The 21479-nt window shown below is 35.7% G+C and overlaps 1 protein-coding gene and 1 pseudogene across 1 annotated transcript; both read left to right on the top strand.

Moving 5' to 3' along the window:
• Window positions 1-2294: 2294 nt before the first annotated feature.
• LOC125282639 (olfactory receptor 6C2-like) lies at window positions 2295-3233 on the top strand. The gene has a single exon (XM_048218063.1). The coding sequence runs from the start codon at window positions 2295-2297 to the stop codon at window positions 3231-3233; it is 939 nt and encodes a 312-aa protein (XP_048074020.1).
• Window positions 3234-12847: 9614 nt separating this feature from the next.
• Window positions 12848-13763, top strand: LOC113255935 (olfactory receptor 6C2-like; annotated as a pseudogene).
• Window positions 13764-21479: the final 7716 nt, after the last annotated feature.

The raw sequence follows: 21479 nt of genomic DNA, 5'->3' as shown, positions 1-21479 counted from the left end.
GAAGAAAAAAGATAACTTGTAATTTTCCAAATACTTCACACGATAGAAAGAATAATCTAGACTTTTATCTTAAAATATGGTCTTATTTTTTGGCTCAGCAACTTGTGTCTGCTATCTCCACTGCACCCTCTTATGTCTGAGAGCTTGTTTCCAACATTATTTCTTGCAAAACACGAAAAGGTTCATCATGTCTTTGGTACCTGGTCTCCAAAGACATATAATGAAATAATTTTATTAATTTGTTTGCATATTTAGCAAATAAAAGAAATGTTAAATTTGATACTGTAAGAATATCAATATTTATAAGTCGAGAGAGTTTATGATGTTTAAAGCCCTTTAAAAGAGACTTTCTTTTAAATGACGAACAGTGTAAGAAAATATTTATTCACTTATAAGTGCACAAAATCAACCAAAGGGAAACTTCAGCGATTATTGAAGAAAAATAACTCAGAAAGTAGGCAGTTATTACTTTGCTCTTCACTAAGCCAGTGCACTCAATATACATCATCTGTAGTAAACTATGTACTAAAATGATTTCTGTGTCTACGTATACTATCAGAGAAACAATAGAAAGAGTCAGAGGAGGGAGCCTGAAAATTGGAGTTCCTTTTCAAAACACACACACAAAACAGAAACAAAAACTACTTTTGGTGACAGTAGTTAAACAGAAATCTCACTTTAAAAATAGATCTAGAAAGGCCTGTTTAATGACAATGCAGCTTAATTTTATCAAGCTCCAAAACTTCCAGCAGAAGCATAAAACTGATTATGAAGTTTAAAGTCAACAATAGAGTCTTCTCTGTTCACTAAAGGAGAAGATTTCTGGGTATAAATGCAAGTGATGTTACAGTACTTTTTTTTTTTAAGATTTATTTATTTATTTGAGAGTGAGAGAGAGAGAGAGAGTGCACAAACAGGGGGTGACCAAAATCAAGATTTCTGGTACTCTTTGTTTCTGTGTATCTAGTTTCCATTTGATATCATATGTTTTTAGCACAAAGAACTTCTAGCATTCTGGGGTGCCTGGGTGGCTCAGTTGATTAACCATCTGACTCTTAATTTCAGCTCAGGTCACAATATCAGGGTCGTGAGATTGAGCCCCACATCAGGCTCTGTCCTGGGTGTGGGACCTGCTTAAGATTCTCTCTCTCCCTCTCCATCTGTCCTTCCCCACACCCCTGCTCACACACTGTCTTTCTCTCCCTCTAAAAGGAAAGAAAGAAGAAAGAAAGAAAGAAGAAAGAAAGAAAGAAAGAAAGAAAGGAGAAAGGAAAGAAAGAAAGAAAGAAAGAAAGAAAGAAAGAAAGAAAGAAAGAAAGAAAGAAAGAGAGAGAGAGAGAAAGAAAGAAAGAAAGAAAGAAAGAAAGAAAGAAAGAACGAACTTTCAGCCTTCTTTTAGGTGGAACTCTACTGGAAATAGCTTATCTCAGCTTTTTCTGTGTAAAAATGTCTTATTTTGCTTTCATATCTGATGGGCTTTTTGCTGAGTAAGAATTTTAGTTTTTTGTTGTTGTTGCCCTTTCAGCATTACAAAGATGCCACTCCATTGTCTTCATTCTGGTAAGTTTTCTTTGCTTTTCTGTCCATTCCCAGCTTTCTGGATCCTAGGAGATTTTTCTCTACCCTATTAGACTGCCCCCATTCTTGGAGATTGGCTACCAGGCATCTTGTGTTGATTTGGAATATATTAAAAGGGTTTCTTTTAGCTCTATATCCCCTTCCTCATTCTTCTGCATTTGAAAACTTGAAATATATTCAGAAGACATTGACTTGCATTTGGGACAATATCTGCTCCTTCCCCCAAGCTTTGATATGCTGCCTTGAGTACCTGGCGTGGATTTGTGGGAAAGAGTTGCATGAGAAAATTCACTCTGACTAGAGAAACTTGGAATTCCAACCTGTCACAAGGTTTCTTCTGCAGCCACTAAAATTACATTAACATTTTGGGTGGTTTCTTTTTACTTTTACCTATGGCAAATGCCTCCATCTTTATTACTTCTGCCTTAGATGAGAGAAGTTGAGAGAAATATCTCTTTCATGAAGAATGTATTATTTTATGTACTTTATTTTGTTTAGGTTTCTTTGGATCTTCCGGATCTTCAGATCCCTGAGATTTTTTAAGATTATGATTCTGTTATGAATTTGGTTTGTTTTGATTCTAGAGGTCAAAGCAACAGAGGGTGACTCTCCACACTCTAGCAAGATAGGATATTGTATTTCTTGCCTTTGATACTTCTCTATTTAGTTGAAATTTCTCTGAACTTTTCTTAAACTCATAAAGAAACTGGAAGTCAATGATGAGAAATCAGACGATAACAACCTTCATTCTCCTCGGACTGACAGAGGACCCTCAACTTCAGATTCCAGTTTTTATGTTTCTATTTCTCACTTACATGTTCAGTATAACTGGGAATCTGACCATCATATTGCTCACTTTGGTCGACTCACACCTCAAAACACCCATGTACTTTTTCCTACAGAATTTTGCTTTATTAGAAATTTCATTCACATCTGCTTGTATTCCTAGATATTTATACAACATAGCAACAGGTGACAGATCAATAACTTATAGTATCTGTGTCATTCAAGTGTTTTTTATTGATGCATTTGGGGTAACAGAATTTTTTCTTTTGGCCATCATGTCTTATGACCGCTATGTAGCCATCTGCAAACCCCTGCATTATGTAACCATCATGAACAACAAGGTCTGTGGAAAATCTGTCCTCTGCTGCTGGACAGCTGGTGTGTTGATCATACTCCCACCACTTATCATGATAGTAAATCTAGAATTCTGTGACTCGAATGTAATTGATTATTTCTTCTGTGATTCATCTCCTATCTTGAAGATTTCATGCTCAGATACGTGGCTTTTAGAGCAGATGGTGATAACCTGTGCTGTATTGGCCTTCATCACAACCCTTCTGTGTGTTGTTCTGTCCTACGTATACATTATCAAGACCATTCTAAGATTCCCCTCTGCCCAGCAAAGAAAAAGGGCCTTTTCCACCTGTTCTTCTCACATGATTGTTGTTTCCATCACATATGGAAGTTGTATCTTCATCTATGTCAAACCTTCAGCAAAGGAATCAGTGGCTATTAATAAGAGTGTGACTGTGCTAATGACGTCCATAGCTCCCATGTTGAACCCATTCATTTACACTCTGAGAAACAAACAAGTGAGACAAGCCTTCAGTGACTCATTCAAAAGATTTGCATTATCCTCAAAGAAGTAAGGGAATGCTGAAATCTAGGAATGAAGATTTCAAAATACCAGAGCTTCTTTAAGTTAACAAGTCATTCCATCCTCCTCGTCTGTGTCCTAATTCAGATTAACTTCCTCAAAACATCCAAAAGCCCACATTCCAGTTCATTCTTCACTCTTCTTATAGATGAACCTCTATTGAGATAACATCCCTTAAAAGAAAACATGACTTTACGTTCATAGGAAATACATTAATAACTATACCTTCTGACTTAAACAAACCTACAAAATATCATAAAATTTTTAAATGATAGAAAACAAATATGACACACACAGAAAATTAGTGCCTAAAGTTATGTAAGTCTTCTGAGCTTCAGTTTCTCAAGGTTTAAAATGGGGCTAATGATACTTTTCTTATAGAGTTACAAAAATTAAACAATTTCAAAAATTTTTTTTAAAAAGATTAATGCCTAATTTATGAGAGATGTGTTTAGAACAAGTAGACATTGCTCTAACATAAGGAAGTTGTATTCTGATTCTAAAAAGAAAAAATAAAAAGAAGACCCAGGACTACTGCCTCAGGCATACACACATAAGTTCTGAACAGTTGGATAGAACTAAACCCTATCATAATCCTGCCAATAAATCTTGACGATTGAGGTTGGCCAACATGCAACAGTACTAAAGTGGACAAATGACCTGACCCTCCAGAATATTTTGGATATTTTCTCTATGTCTATCCAGATCTATCTATTTCCATTGTTTCCATGCCCCATAAGACTCACCTTATAAATGTCGTAAGTAAATTCCCTTGATCTCTGGCTTAAAGGAGAGTTTATCCAAGGGGAAGATCTGATAAGAGATTAGAGTTTAGGAGGCCATGATAAATTAAAGAAGACCTAAATAAATGGAGAGATATATTATGTTCACAGGTTGCAAAACTGGGTGTAAGATGTTAATTTTCCCCCAAATTTTTCTATAGATTGTATATTATTCCTATCAAAATCAGTAGATTTTTCTCTAAAATTTGACAATCCTATTCTAAAATTTATACACAAATGCAAAGGATGTAGAATGTCTAAATCAGTTTTAAGAAAGAATAATATTGAAGAACAAAACTCCCCTAAATTCAAGACAAATGACACTATAGTAACCAAGATAGTATTTGCATCAAGATCAAAGGCTAAATGGAGGGGCGCCTGGGTGGCTCAGTCGTTGAGCGTCTGCTTTCGGCTCAGGGCATGATCCTGGCACTCTAGGATCGAGCCCCGCATTGGGCTCCTCTGCTGGGAGCCTGCTCCTTCCTCTCCCACTCCCTCTGCTTGTGTTCCCTCTCTCACTGGCTGTCTCTCTCTGTCAAATAAATAAATAAAATCTTTAAAAAAAAACAAAAAACAAAGGCTAAATGGAACAGAAAAGAGATTCCACATATAAGCACACACACAAATTATCATTCTATTTTTTACAGAGGTCCAAATATATCATGTGTATCACTACAGAATCTAAAGATATTAAGAAGAAATGAGGTGACGTTCTAAACAATGTATGCCAATGAATTTTTACATGTATTTGAATGGAAAAATCTAGAAAATCACAACTCGCCAAAAATGACACATGATTAATTCAAATATTAGTATTTCTATATCTATAAAAAGTAAATGCAGCTGTAAAGAAAACTTTTCCCATAACGTGAATGCCAAGCCCAAATAACATCCCAAGTAGATTACTCCAAATGGCATCAATCTTACACAAACTTCTCAAAAAGTGGGGGGAGAAAAGCAAAACATACTTTAAGGCCAGAATAATCTGATATGAAAGTCTGGTGATAATATTAAAAGAAAGAAAATTTACTGGCCAGTATCTCTCATGAGGACAGACACAACAATCCTAAGTAAAACATTAGTAAATTAGTAAACTGAATCCCACAATATATGAAAACAGTAATACATCATGATATATTACAATTTCTTCTGAGAAAAACCAAGCCAGAGAGAATGATGTTAGAAAGAGGTCCCAGCCCTCATCTCCACACAGAAAGATTTAACAACCATCCACAGATGATACCATTAAAAGCTACCAATTTCAGGTGAGAAGTTACGGTATGCTGGTGATACACAGAAGTAAGACCCATTGGAAAGGGTAAGAGGAACTTCACTTTACCCACATCATACCTCCCCCAACATGGCACAGCATAGTGCCAACAAAGGCTAAGTTGAAAACTGTCACAAGACACAAAATATAATGCTAAAGAGTCAATCAACAGGAATATATAACAATTGTAAATATATATACATCAGAGCACCTAAATATATAAAGCAAACATTAACAAAACCAAAGTGAGAAATCAGAGCACCAACATCAGAGCACCTAAATATATAAAGCAAACATTAACAGTACCAAAGTGAGAAATAGCAATACAATAATAGCAGGAGCCTTCAAATACTCCATTTTTAACAACAGAATATCCAGACAGAAAATAAGGAAACAGCGGACTTGAATAATGCTATAGAACAAATGGATCTCACAGATACAAGATGAATATATCCTAGCGATCTACTGTACAGCATAGTGTCTACAGTTAACAGTACTGTAATGAATGCTTAAAAATTTGCCCCAAGGGGCCCCTGGGTGGCTCAGTTGGCTAAGTGTCCAACTCCTGATTTCGGCCCAGGTCAAGATTCCAGAGTCCTGGGATTGAGCCCCACATCAGGCTCCATGCTCAGTGTGGAGTCTCCTGGAGAGTCTCTCTTTCCCTTTCTTTCTCCTCTCCTCTCCACCTTGTCTTCTCTCTATCTCTCTCTCAAATAAATAGATAAAATCTTTTTTTTAAATGTAGATCTTATGTTAAGTGTTCTTGTCACAAAAAATAATTTTAAAAAATTTGTTCTAAGAATATATTTGTTTTATATTTTAAAATACCCAATTCACACTTTCTTACTAATAAAAATATTTAAATAAATTAAACAAAAATAATAAAACAAGTTAGAAAATTAACTTTATTATCTCAATGAATATGGAATATTTTATAAAATGTAAAATTTATTATCAATAAAATTCTCAACAAACTAAGAATCAAAGCAAACTTTTTTCCATTGGAGGGAACGTCAATAACAATTTGATAAATATAGAAGAATTTTTTTCAGAGGACTTTTTTTACAGACAAATTATAAAATAGCTAAAAGTAAAAGGGAGTTTGACCACAATTTTTTAAATAATATAAATAAATATATTTGAAGACTGATAATAAATTTAGTTTGCAAAAATATTTATAGAAGTATATGATTTGCTGAAAAAAAACTAAATTTCTGAGAAATAGTTTATGCAACCATACAATTTATTTATATACATCTATTTATTTGATAATGAACAATTGCAGACAAATTTTTAAAAGTTAGGAATGAAAAACCGATGGGATCCTGAAATGTGCATATTACACAGTCATCAAAAATGATGATCCATCACTATGTTATACAACTGAAACTAATGTACCATTATGTGTCAACTGTACTTCAATTAAAAAAATAAAAATTTTTAAAATGATGGTTCATGGTCTACAACTAGTGATTTGAAAATAGTTTCATGTTGTTTATGTGACAAAACAAGTTATCAAAATCATGTAAGATGTATTGAGACAGGCTTACATTTGTGCATTTAGGCAGTTGACATTTGTGCACAGAAAACATTAGAAAGATTAAGTATAGACACGGTAAAAGTACTTATCACTAGATTTTGTGATTATTCATATATTTTCCTAAGATTATCTGATTTTAGGGGACGCCTGGGTGGCTCAGTCAGTTAAGCATCTGCCTTTGGCTCAGGTCATGATCCCAGGGTCTGGGATTGAGCCTGAGGTGGGGTTCCCTGTTCAGTGGGGGGTCTGCTTGTCCCTCTCCCTCTGCTCCACCCCCTCCCCTGCTCATGCTTTCTCTTCCGTGCTCTCTCTGCCAAATAAATAAAATCTTAAAAAAAAAAAGATTATCTGACTTTTTTACCTCTTTTAATTAAGTCATGTGATAAGGAAGAAAACTAGGTCTTATACCAGCCACAGGAGGTATGGAACACATACAGGAAAGGCAGACATGCACTCTACCATCTAATTTTTAATGCTGTGTGTTACCAGTATTGAATGGTACTGTTGCATCTTTCTTTCTCTGAGGACACTCTCCTCACTACTACATCTTTCAGGATTTCTGCCAAATTCATTACACAGAAGATTCATCAGGGATTTTTTGAAATGGGGTCACAGAGGTCCCTTGTGTTTATTCATTTCATTTTAGCTTTGACAAATAACAACTGTTATTCTTGTTAATGTAAAAACTTCTTGCTAGACCAAGAATCAGACTACCAACCCTTTCAAAACCAGAAAGAGCTCCTACAGTTTCCAAAAACCTTTGAATTCTGTATCACTTTCAACCTTAGAGCTCTAAAATGGGATGAAGTCGTTAATAAGAAGAACTTGGCAGTGTGTTGGAGAAGAGTATCCCAGAGATCACAGGCATTCCAGAATGCCTGTAAGGGGAGTGCTGGTCCACAAGCAAGAGTGGCCAGAAGTTCAAATGTAACCTTCTGCTAACAAACTCTACTCTTCCTAAGAATCAAAGTCTACTCTTCCTAGTAATCAACAAGAAAAGTATTGTTAAACATCCAGTGAAAGCTATCATTGACTCTCAGAAGAGTAAGTATGACAGTTGTGATTTCACTTTTCTTTTTGAGAACTTAGATTAAGAACAAATATGACTTACATTTACCAAAATTAGTAATGTATGTAGCTATTTGAAATACTGTAAAAAAGAATTAACTTTATATCATAGTTGTATTTTCTGTAGAAAGCATGACCTTAGCTTAGCCAAGATGGTATATAATGAGTGTTATCGACATGAATTATCATCTGACATGAATTCACCCTCCACTTCAAAGTGAAGCAATGTAGATTTATATGAAAAATTACCTCTAAACATGACTTACTATCTAAGTATATATATATATCTAAGTATATGTAATAAATGGTCTCTACACCCTTAAAAATTTTTTTAAACACTTTGAAAGACATATAGAAAAAACAAAAATGTCAATTACAATCCTTTTCAATAATTTCCTCAAACTTTGTCTCTTAGTGTTTTGCACAAGAGGAGAGCACTAACAACTGGAAGAAAAGATAGATATTTTAGAACAAGAGATTGTGTTTGTACATACTACAATAAGTGCCCATAAATTCAGGAAAAGGGATTGACAGGAGGCTAGGTGGGCTATAGAGATAATCCTTCAGTGTATCTTAACTTGATGTATTTAGTTATATCCAGTGTATGCCTACAATCCCATGGCTCCCCAGAAAGTTTTCCATCATGGTGACTGTATACTTTGGGATTTTACATGAACTAGACACATCTGGTACCTGACCCTCCTCCCAATTCTAAAAGAAGGAAAGATTTTAAAGAAAGAAAGGAAAACTATTCAGGCTGCAATCTAATCAGAGCCTCCAGGGAAAACTCTTTTCCATTCATCGATATAAACTAATCTCAACCCCTACAAGCACTGACTCAGGAATTAAAATACCTCCCTTTGGTTCAGGAATTAAAATAGTTCAGATTATAATGTAGTTAATTAGTAACTATTGAAAAAGAATTATGGAAGAGCACTGACACAAACTCAGAACATAAAGTCCTTAAACATGCTAATATGTTACTGAAAGATGAATTGAAGAGGTAGAAATTGCAATAATGAGGGAAAAATTACATATTTGCCTAAGATAGGAAGAAGAACCCAAGCATTATTTTGTTCCTTGGTTTGGGTGTTTTGATTAAGGTATTAAAAAGATTGTGATATTTTAAGGTAAATAAATGTGACAAACTATATATTCAATTGTACAAGTTTTGTATTTAATGTTTGTATTTCTGTGTTATTTATAATATATAGGTCTACTTGTAGAAGGAAAACCTAAAAGCGTATGCTTCAAAATATTTGCTATCTCTGTTACAATATTTCACACTTTTCCCCATTTTACATATCACACAAAATTTTTCTAGTTTATAAATTATTCATATAATAAAAACAGATAAAGAATAAATACAAGATCTTATAATTTTTAACTGTCTTCGAATGTATGAAAATAAATAAACTTAAGTTAGACTGATACTTTAAATTTTGTTCCGGCAGTCTGTAATGGATTTATTGACACTCTTTTCTCTGAGGACATTCTCATTACTGATTATTGTTAGGGGTTTTTTGTTTTTACCACTTCAATACACAGAAGATGCATTAGTACCTTTTGAATGTATGTTACAAAAGACCTTCTGATTTTTCAACTTAATGATAAATCACAAATGTCAAACTGATAGTGTAAAAACCTCTCAGCCCAGAGGATTTCAAACATTAGATTTTCCTCCAAAGAGATTATTCCCAACATTACTCACTTTGAAAAGTTTTTCATTCCAATAATGATGAATACTGGAGAATACTGAAGCAAATATCACCAGAAAATATTGCCTAGACAGAAAAGCCATTAGGGGTGTGTTTTAGCACTACATTGCAGAGAGCAAACACCATAAATTCCCGGGGCTACCTGTGCTTAGCACAAGTGACCATAAGTTCATACACAAATCTCAACTCCACATTCATTTTCAATTTTGTATCTTTAAAATATTTTGTGGTTTCACAGTGAACAGAAGCTATGAGTAACTGTTAAGCATGAAAGCACTACCATTGGGTACATTAGGTCATTAGTAGCAGTAACTAAGAAAGGTCATCAAAATGTCATATTATTGTCATGCAAGACCATCATACGCTACACTTTCAAACTAAAGAGAGTCTTAGGTGATACCATTTTATTTGTGATCCCTACAGGCATTATAAATGTGAAATATTTGAAAGATAAAATAAAAATATACCAGTCACACTTCAGCGTCAATTATTTTATCAGAACTTGACTCTCACTATATAGGATAGATAGGTTTTCCATGGAATAATGTTATTTATAATTGCAGTAAAATATTTATATTCCTAGAGCCTCCATTTCTCAAGATGTGCATGGCTTAGTTTAATGCCATAATGAAGCATTTAGTATCTGTGAGCTGAAGAAATGGGATTCAAAGGGAGTAGGTGGGTTCCTGAAGAGGCCCTTCGCTATATCTTAATGTGATCCGCAGAGGGCATTCCTTGTGTGACCCTAGTACCTTTCAGAGTTCCAGTTCTCAAGAAAAGCTAGAGCCTGGCTAATGACATTTCTCCGAGATAGTGGCATAAATGTGAGAATGGGACACATAGATGGGGTTGACCCTCTACGCACCCAGGTAAGAAGAGAATATTTTAATCAGTGCATTGAAACGAGTCTTGTAACTATTAGAGTCTCCCGGAAAAATTCATTCATTGACATAGGAAAAACAACAAACCCTAAAGACATGAAAATATTTCATTGCTTCCTATTGTGATTAATTTGTGATAACAGGGAAAAGCTATGGAAAAGCTATTGACTCAAACTTAGTATTGCAAAGTTGACCTATTATTTGATTATCTCAATGACAGATATCTCAAAGAAGCAAAATGGAGTTTCAAATACTCATTTGCAAGATTAGGCAATAAAGAAAAGCCAGTTGTTTCTTTAGTAATAAATATTAGCAGAGAATGGGGCAGCTTTGTGGTATGACTTAATTCAGTAGCCAACATTCCACTTCAATGCAAATAAATAAATAAATAAATAAATAAATAAATAAATCCCACAAAGAAATAAAATACAAAATATGAGAACCACGGGCATAGAAATTTTTTAAAAAGTAAATTCAGTGATAGAACAATATCAAGAAGAAGTCCAAATAGGAAGGAAGAAAGCTTTGTATGTATCTGGAGAAAAATATTGATTTTGGCATTCAACCAGTAACATTGGTTAGGAATTGGCTACATGCTTGGGCTGTGTTGGTTTCCTTGGTTATCCCAGTTAAAGAAAAATAAAATAAAATAACAAAAACCACAGTTCCTAATCTCAACAGACTTACCTTCTCAGGGTAAGTACTATGATGGAAATAAGCATTGCTTAGCAATGATGCATTAATGGGGACTGGAGGATCCAACACAGCCACCAGGTTTCTAAAGGCTTCCCAAAAGAAATAATGTGTAGGCTGAGAATCAAAGAGAAATCAGTGTCCTCAAGGTGAATTCAAGAAATGTTAAAGAAAGATATAGTAGAAGAAGGGAAAGGATTAGAATTCCAGTTGGTCCAGAGAAGTGCTTCCTAGGAAGTCATTACATAACACATGGCATAGTGTGTGAGTTCAATTATTGTAACCAATTAGCTTTATTAGAGGAAACACATTGGATGAAAAGGATAGGGATGCAGAGTCCATGAAACCAACTTTGCATGTGTTCAATATGAGGTATGTGTGGCTACATACACCTGGATTTCAGAAAAGAAATCACCACTGGATATACAGATAGAAGAATTATTACGTATGGGTTCTATTCAAAATCAGAGGACTTGATGCATATAGTCCCCAAAGTGTATACATACTTTATACAGAATGCAACAAAACCACTATTCTGTTACAGGGGTTGAACATAAAATTATAATTGATGAATGGATTTTGGAGAGTCTCTTAAGCAGTCCAAATTATTTATTCTGTAAATGCGTTTTATCAAGAACCAACCTACAAGCAAAGATATGATACTGGTAGTGAACTTCAAGATTTCAGCTTCAAAACACAGAGAAATGGTTGTGTAATGTTCATGTTATATATTTTATATATACATCTTCCTTATCCATTCACCTATCAATGGACACCTAGGTTGCTTCCATATCTTAGCTATTGTAAATAAAGCTGTAATAAACATAGAAGTGCATATATCTTTTTGAATTAGTATTTTTATTTCCTTTGGGTAAATACCCAGTAGTGAAATTACTGGGTCAATTATGCTCAAAATTTTTTAAATTACTTAAAAACATAGAGAAGAATGGATGGGAGTAAAAGACAATTTTAACACTGATGACATCACGATGCACTATCAATAAAACCAATCCAGAATATAGACAAAATTTTTAAATAAATTTGGAAAAATGCAATGGAGACACAAAATCCATAAATTATTGGATTGTGGCCCAAGTAAGTTGATCTATAAGAAATTTCATTTATTATGCTAAGCAAAATAAGTCAGTCAGAGAAAGACAAATACCATATAATTTCACTCGTGGAATTTAAGAAATAAAACAGATGAACATAGCGGAAAGAAAAAAAAGAGAGGGAGGCAAACCATAAGTTACTGTTAATTATAGAGAACAAACTGAGGGTTGCTGGAGGGAAGGGGGCGGAGGGAATGGACTAAATGGGTGATGGGTATTAAGGAGGGCACTTGTGATGAGCACTGGCTGTTGTAAGTGATGAATCACTAAATTCTACTCCTGAAACTAATATCGCTCTATATGTTAACTAACTAGAATTTAAATTAAAACTTGAAAAAAAAAACCTACAAGAAGGATATTCACAAACTAAGTCCACCAGTATATTAACAATATTAATCACCAAATTAAAAAATAAATTTCATGTGACCCAGTCACTTCTTTGACTTTGTCATTGTTTGTCACTACTTAACGTTGGCATCTCTATATTCTAATACAATAACTTATCTTTCTCATGCAGATTGGACAAAAATCAGAAGTCAGAGATGAAAAACTATATAATAACAACATTCATTCTTCTGGAACTAACGGATGATCCACAACTTCAGGGTCTACTTTAAATTTTTCTATTTTTTACCTACTTACTAAGTGTAACTGGGAACCTGGCTATAATTTCACTTACACTAGTGGATTCTCACCTTAAAACACCAATGTACATTGTCCTACAAAATTTTTCCCTCTTAGTGATTTTATTCATATCCGTTTGTATATCTAGATACTTATATAACCTAGCAACAGGTGACAAGACTATTACCTACTGTGCTTGAGCCATTCAAGCATTTTTCACTGATCTTTTTGGAGTAATGGAATTTTTTCTCCTGGGTACCATGTCCTATGACCACTATGTGGCCCTCTGCAAACCCCTGCATTACAGCACCATCATGAGCAGCAGAGTCTGTAAAAGACTCATCCTTTGCTGTTGGATAGCTGGCTTGTTAATCATACTCCCACCATTTAGCTTGAGCCAAAGTCTGGAATTCTGTGACTCAAATGTCATTGATAGCTTTCTCTGTGAGGTATCTCCCTTCCTGAAGATTTCATGCTCAGACACATGGTTATCATTTGTTCTGTGTTGACCTTCATCACAACACCTCTTTGTGTGGTTCTTTCCTACACATACATAAGCATATTGTAAGATTCCCTTCAGCCCAGCAAAGGAAAAAAGCCTTTTCTACCTGCTCTTCCCATATGATTGTAGTTTCTATCACTTATGGCAGCTGTATCTTCATCTATGTCAAACCTTCAGCAAAGGAATCAGTGGCCATTAATAAGGGTGTAATAATGCTAACTACTTCCGTCGCTCCTATGTTGAACCCCTTCATTTACACTTTGAGAAACAGACAAGTAAAACAAGCCTTCAATAACTCAATCAAAAGAATTGTCTTATCTTCCAAGAAATAAAGGAATGCTAAAGTTGATGATTCAAGTTTTCATAAGAGATTGGCTTCCCAAAGCATATATCATTGAGTTCTTAAAATGATTTGTTCCTTCCTAATCTGAAGTCCATTCAAATAAAATTTCTCAAAATGTTTCTTGTCTCCAACACTCCCCTTACTTAGTAAGGTCACTTCTTGCAAATGTCTTTAATTGATGTTTTATTAACAGTTTTCTATGAGGGACCAAAACACCACATCATATCCAGCCTTACAATATATGAATAAAATAGAAGTCAATAGTTTCTGGAAAAGATTTTAGAAATTTCTCCAAGATAAACTCTTAGGAGGCAGTTGCATTCCTGCTCAAATTAATATGCAAATGATAGAAGTTAAAAGCCAATGGAATTTCTGGACAGAGTTTCATTGTAGCTTACACTATCTGTCCCCCTCTTGAATGTACACCTATACATTCTCAGAACATTTGTACTTAGGTGAGGCCGATAGGAGATGCTGCAGTGCCCCATCCATATCTTCTCAGACTTCCTGCTGTGATGTGCACCATCTGACTTCCTGACTTCCAACTACCAGAAGGGACATAGGGCCACAGAGGTCTATTGTGCCCATCTTTGGGGCAGACTAGAAGTGTCTAAAATCAAAATGCCTCAAGAGGACTCATTCATTGACTGAGATGAATTAGTGTTTAAATACCCATTCTCCCTTGACCCTCAAGTGGAAGAATTCTGAAGCATTCTGAAGCTGTTCTACCCTTGTCCTCAGTTTCCAAAGTAGAATGGAGATATCAGAGTAAATGTTCTGAGAATCTTGAACCCTCAGATTCTCCTACACTCTCTGACTTGAAGAAGGTCCACTCTTCCTTGCTGGAAAATAACAGCCTCCTCCTACTTGGAAAATACACAGTCTTCATCTGAAGCAAATGCATTAGAAGTTGGCACTTATTTTCCTTAAATCTGCCCTCACCTCGAATCATGGCTTCTATAACAATGTCTAGGATCAAGTTTCAACATGGCCTTCCTAAGGAAGTACTTTCCCTTCTAAAGAAGGAAAATAATTATTCATCAAGATAGCTAATGTGTAATGCAGGAATCAAGATAACAGACCTAAGAATGGACCAAGAGGTTACTACACTTGAATAAGAGTTAAATAAAATGTTAAATAAGGGAGAGATTACTGATATAGGGCCACTCTTCAGTGGCTTATACTTTGACGTCCTGGCAAAAACACCTGGAGCCAGTCCTAATGTACTGCTAGTTTGACTCCTTGAAGCCTGGACACATTGGACCCTACAATAAATGAGGTAGAGATGCCAGAATAGCTTTATACAGTGTTTATAAATGATGCAAAATTTCAAAAAGTTAGGAATGCTGGATTGGATTTATCAACTAAAACCAGAGAACACATGAGCTGTGAGAAGCCAAAGGAAATTCTGTTCTCAAAACAAAGAAGCAATGTTCTAGTAGAAGCAACACAAGCATCACTGAGACCTTAGTGATAACTGTTCTTTGTAAATCAAAGATTGGACGCTATTTCTCATGGACAAGATTCAGAGTATCAACAGCCAGGCTGCAACACTTTCTGTTAAGGGCAAGGTGGTCTAATTTTCATTTACCTAGGAATGGAAACACAAGGTCACTGACCTGCAGAGGTCTGTGACAGTATCTAGTAGAATAGGACTGAGATGGGCAGCGAAAGAGAGTATTATTTGAGCTATATGATCAAGAAGTGTCAAGAAGAAGGCTGAGGGAAGCCAACCCAATGGAAATTCCCTTCCCAATTGCCACAGATGAGCCACTTTCCAACTGTAAAACCCATCTTTGAAGGAGAGGCCATGTCTTCTTGTGGAAGGACACCGCAATGCCACAAAAAATACAGACAAAGGTTTTTCAGTCAGTCCTTCCCCAAGAAGAGGTGAGGTCACTTATCAGAGTAATTCTAGACCTGGAAAAAAGGGACTTCCAAATTCTTTCAAGGTCTGTTAAAATTGACCTTTCCGTTTCTGTTGGAACTAACTCTGACACCACACGACACAAATGCAAATAGAGTTTGTGTGTTTCAAGGCTGGGTGATGGAATCCTATCTAACTATTTGCAGTGGCTCACAATCCCACTTAATAATCATGTCTCTGGATCCAGAGTATCTAAAAATCAGGACAGACAAATTAGTAACTGTCAGATCCCTTTCACTCATCTCTGATCTATGCATACAAGCTTTGCTAAAATAGGTAAAAGTAATCATTATTTGCCCATGTGGCTCATAACCTGCCCCCTGGAGAAAAAACCAATATAACCACCATGGTAAACCTTCACTGTATGCTATGGTGTAGGGTTTAAATTCCATTTATTCTTCTCATAGGAATATCCAATTGACATGGCATTATTTATTGAATCTTTCCTTTCTCCTTGCAGGTGTGAATTTGCTGTGATTCAGGTGATCAAAGAAGTCTGGATCTGTTACTAGAATTTTTATTTCATTTTGCTGGCCAATTTCATTTTTAGTTTTTCTTGTACCAATACCACAACATCTTAATTACTATAATTATTACTTATTACTTATCAACTATAATAAGTCTTGATATTTGCAGTAAGTCTTCCAACTTTCTTGTACTTCAAGATTGTCTAGCTATGTTTTGTCCTTTGCATCTCCATCTAAATTTAGAATCAGCTTGTGAAATTTCTTGAAATTAAAATGCTACAGTTTTATTGCATTGCATTTACTCAATAGATAAATTTAGAGAGAACTGACATTCTTATAATATTGAACTTTCTAATACATGACTATGGGATAGTCCTCCACTTTTATTCAGGAAAGGCTGCTTCTACTTTATTCTCAATTCTTATCAGTATTGGTTTACAAGTATTGGCCTCTGCAAGATCATAGTTAAAGCTCCTTGGTGTGGGATATTGATTTTATATGTAAAGGCTAGATCAAAAAATTCAATTTTGGGGTACTTGATATAGTTTGAAATTAAAAAAACTAAAGGCTAAAAAGTTAAGATACATAAGTATTCAATGATATGTCTGTATCCTTTATCATAAACAATATATAATTATGAATTCAACTATTTTTTTTAAAGATTTTATTTATTTATTTGACAGAGATAGAGACAGCCAGAGAGAGAGGGAACACAAGCAGGGGGAGTGCGAGAGGGAGAAGCAGGCTCACAGTGGAGGAGCCTGACGTGGGGCTCGATCCCGTAATGCCGGGATCACACCCTGAGCCGAAGGCAGACGCTTAACCGCTGTGCCACTCAGGCGCCCCTGAATTCAACTATTTTTAAGCCTGCAAGTCAGATGCTGTCAAGCAAACTGCCACGTGCAATCCATAATCCTCTGAAATTTTTAACTCAAAGACAAATAGATTCAGTAAACTTTAATTTTCCAAGTGTTCTCAGAAAGACTTATGAGAGGGGCGCCAGTTAAGCAACTGCCTTTGGCTGGGGTCATGATCCCAGGGTCCTGAGATGGAGCCCCACGTGGGGCTTCCTGCTCCATAAGGAGTCAGCTTCTCCCTCTCCCTCTGCTGCTCCCCCTGCTTATGCTCTCTCATTCACGCACTCTCTTGAAGAAATAAAAACTTCAAAACAAAAAACAAAAAAAGGAAAGAAAGAATTATGAGAAGCATCCACCATTTACAAAATAAAGCTGGATAATCCATTTACCCCAAATGAACTACCTATATGTGTTGTGAGGTCACAATGACAGACTATGATCTTCTGTGGAGAGGGTACCGTCTATACATAAGCATTTCCTCTTTACAGGAAGAATGTGAATAACAAGAAGGAACAGAATCACCCTTTATTATTTCATCAACTACTGGTGTTTTCATAGTGTTTTAAATGCCTGATTTCAGATTTAGCCGTCCATTTATTTAAGTCATTCTAGTTTCCTACAGTAAAGTGGTTTTTTGTTTCCAGGGCAGCAGTTTTGCACATATTTTAACAGATTTCTTCCTTGATATTTAATATTTTTATGTCACTATAAACAGTATCAGTATTTTAATTTATTTTATTTTCATTTCCTGATTCTTTCTTGCAAGGATAAATACACTATTTATATCTGAAATATATATTTTTTAAAGATTTTATTTATTTATTTATTTATTTATTTATTTATTTATTTGAGAGAGAGAGAATGAGCAGGGGGAGGGGTGGAGGGAGAGGGAGAAGTAGACTCTCTGCTGAGGAGGGAGCCCTATAAAGGACATAATCCCAGGACCTTGGGATCCTTACCTGAGCCAAACCCAGAGGCTTAACCAAATGAGCCACCCAGGCACCCCACAATTTAGTTATAAATGACCTGAGTGACTTTGCTAAAATCAGTATTTAATTTTAATGTTTTCTCCAGATTCATTTGGATTTCCTATATACATAACCTGTTATCTACGATCAGTAACACTTATTTTCCCTTTTTCGATTAACCTACATTTTCTTTCTTCTTTCTTATTTGGCCTCTTTATTTTTTTCTAATTTTTTATTATCTTATGTTAGTCACCATACAGTATACTTAGTTTTTGATGTAGTATTCCATGATTCATTGTTTGCGTATAACACCCAGTGCTCCATGCAATACATGCCCTCCTTAATACCCATCACTGGCCTATCCCAATCCCACAATCCTCTGAAACCCTCAGTTTGTTTCCCAGAGTCCATAGTCTTTCCTGGTTCATTCCCCCTTCTGTTTACCCCCCCCTTCATTCTTCGTTCCTTCTCCTACCAGTCTCCCTGCTATTTCTTATGTTCCATAAGAAGTGAAACCATATGATAATTGTCTTTCTCTGCTTGACTTATTTCACTTAGCATAATCTCCTCCAGTCCCATTCATGTTGCTACAAATATTCAGGAATCGTTCTTTCTGATGGCCGAGTAATATTCCATTGTGTATATGAACCACACCTTCTTTATCCATTCGTCTGTTGAAGGGCATCTCAGCTCCTTCCACAATTTAGCTATTGTGGACGATGCTGCTATGAACATTGAGGTGCCTTGTCTATATAGCCCTTGTCTTCACTACATCCACATATTTGGGGTAAATACCCAGTAGTGCAATTGCTGAGTCATAAGGTAGCTCTATTTTTAACTTTTTGAGGGATCTCCACACTGTTTTCCAAAGTGGCTGTACCAACTTGCATTCCCACCAACAGTGTAAGAGGGTTCCCCTTTCTCCACATCCTCTCCAACATTCGTTGTTTCTTGGCTTGTCAATTTTGCCATTCTCACTGGCGTAAGGTGGTATCTCAATGTAGTTTCATTTCAATTTCCCTGATGGCTAATGATTTTGAACATTTTTTCATGTGTCTGTTAGCCATTTGTATGTCATCATTAGAAAAGTGTCTGTTCATATCTTCTGCCCATTTTTTGATTTGATCGTTTGTTTCTCATGTATTGAGTTTGAGAAGTTCTTTGTATATCTTGGATACCAGTCTTTTATCTGTAGTGTCATTTGCAAATATCTTCTCCCATTCTGTGGGTGGCCTCTTTGTTTTGATGACTGTTTCCTTTGCTGTGCAGAATCTATTTATCTTGATGAAGTCCCATAAATTCATTTTGTCTTTTGTTTCTCTTGCCTTTGGAGATGTGTCATGAAAAAGGTTGCTGTGGCCGATGTCGTAGAGGTTGTTGCCTATGTTGTCCTCTAGGATTTTGATGGATTCCTGTCTCACATCGAGGAATTTCATCCATTTGGAGTTTATCTTTGTGCATGGTGTGAGAGAGTGGTCAAGTTTCATTCTTTTGCATGTAGCTGTCCAATTTTCCAGCACCATTGATTGAAGGGACTGCCTTTTTTCCACCAGGTGTTTTTTCCTGTTTTGTCAAAGATCAGTTGCCCAAAGAGCCGAGGGTCCATTTCTGGGTTCTCTATTCTTTTCCATTGGTCTATGTGTCTGTTTTTGTGCCAGTACCATGCTGTCTTTCTGATCACAGCTTTGTAGTACGGCTTGAAATCCGGCATTGTGATGCCCCCAGCTTTGTTTTTTCTTTTCATCAATTCCTTGGTGATTCAGGCCCTTTTCTGATTCAACACAAATTTAAGGGCTGTTTGTTCCAGTTGTTTGAAAAATGTCATTGGTATTTTGATCGGGATAGCACTGAAAGTGTAGAATGCTCTGGGTAGCATGGACATTTTAACTATGTTTATTCTTCTCCTCCATGAGCATGGAATGTTTTTCCATTTTTTTGTGTCTTCTTCAGTGTCTTTCAACAGTGTTCTGTGGTTTCTAGAATATAGATCCTTTATGTTTCTGGTTAAGTTAATTCCAAGGTAACGTATGGTTTTTGGTGCTATTGTAAATGGGACAGACTCCCTAATTTCTCTTTCTTCAGTCTCATTGTTCATCTATAAAGTGCAATTGATTTCTGAGCATTGATTTTGTATCCCGCCACATTACTGAATTGCTCTATAACTTCTAATAGTTTGGTAGTGGATTCTTTTGGGTTTTCAATATAGAGTATCATGTCATCTGCGAATAGAGACAGTTTGACTACTTTTTTCCCGATTTGGATACCTTTTATCCCTTTTTGTTGTCTGATTGCTGTTGCAAGGACTTCTAGTACTATGTTGAGTAATAGTGGAGAGAGTGGGCATCCTTGTCGTGTTCCTGATCTTAAGGGAAAGGCTTCCAGCTTTTCCCCATTGAGAATGATATTTGCTGTAGGCTTTTCATAGATGGTTTTTATGAAATTGAGGAATGTACCCTCTACCCCTATACTCTGAAGTGTTTTAATCAGGAAAGGATGTTGTATTTTGTCAAATGCTTTTTCTGCATCTATTGAGAGAATCATATGATTTTTGGCTTTTTTCTTGCTGATAAAATCTATGACACTGATCAATTTGCAAATGTTGAACCACCCTTGCATCCCAGGGATGAATCCCATTTGGTCATGATGGATAATCCTTTTAAGGTACTGTTGGATTCTATTAGCCAAGATCTTGTTGAGAATTTTGGCATCCATAATCGTTAGGGAAATCGGTCTGTAATTGTCTTTTTTAATGGGGTGTTTGCCTGGTTTGGGGATCAAGGTAATACTGGCCTCATAGAATGAGTTTGGTAGCCTTCCTTCTGTTTCTATTTTCTGAAATACCTTTAGGAGAATAGGTATTATTTCTTCTTTGAATGTTTGGTAGAATTCCCTGGGAAAACCATCAGGCCCTGGTGTTTTGTTTTTTGGAAGGTTTTTAACCACTGTTTCAATCTCTTCATAATTAATTGGACTATTTAAAAAATCAATTTCTTCCTGTTTCAGTCTTGGTAGTTTATAGGTTTCCAGGAAGGCCTCCATCTCTTCCAGATTGCTTTATTTATTGGCATAACGCTGTTGATAAAAGTTTCTAATAATCCTTCCAATTTCATTGGTGTTGGTTGTGACCTCTCTCTTTTCATTCATAATTTTATTAATTTGGGTCCTTTCTCTATACTTTTGGATAAGTCTTGCCAGTGGTTTGTCAATTTTATTAATTCCTTCAAAGAACCAGCATCTAGTTCTGTTGATCTGCTCTACTGTACTCCTGGTTTCTAATTCATTGATCAAATCTTGATCCACTGCTATCTCGTGCATTGGTTAAGCCTGTTCCTCTGTTGCTGTTCCAGCTTCTTGAGGTGAGAATATAAAAACTGCATTTTAGATTTTTCTATTCTTTTGAGTGAGGCTTGGATGGCTATGTATTTCCCCCTTAGGACTGCCTTTGCAGCATCCCATAGGTTTTCGACCGTTGTGTTTTCATTCTCG

This window comes from Ursus arctos, unplaced genomic scaffold (genome assembly GCF_023065955.2).
Source record: "Ursus arctos isolate Adak ecotype North America unplaced genomic scaffold, UrsArc2.0 scaffold_21, whole genome shotgun sequence".
In the NCBI taxonomy this organism is placed as follows: domain Eukaryota; kingdom Metazoa; phylum Chordata; class Mammalia; order Carnivora; family Ursidae; genus Ursus; species Ursus arctos.
Note: the sequence above shows the minus strand (reverse complement) of the source record. Positions and strands in the feature narration are given on the sequence as shown.

Coding starts and splice junctions, on each gene's coding strand:
- LOC125282639 (XM_048218063.1), top strand. CDS start 2,295: ATGATGAGAAATCAGACGATAACAACCTTCATTCTCCTCGGACTGACA.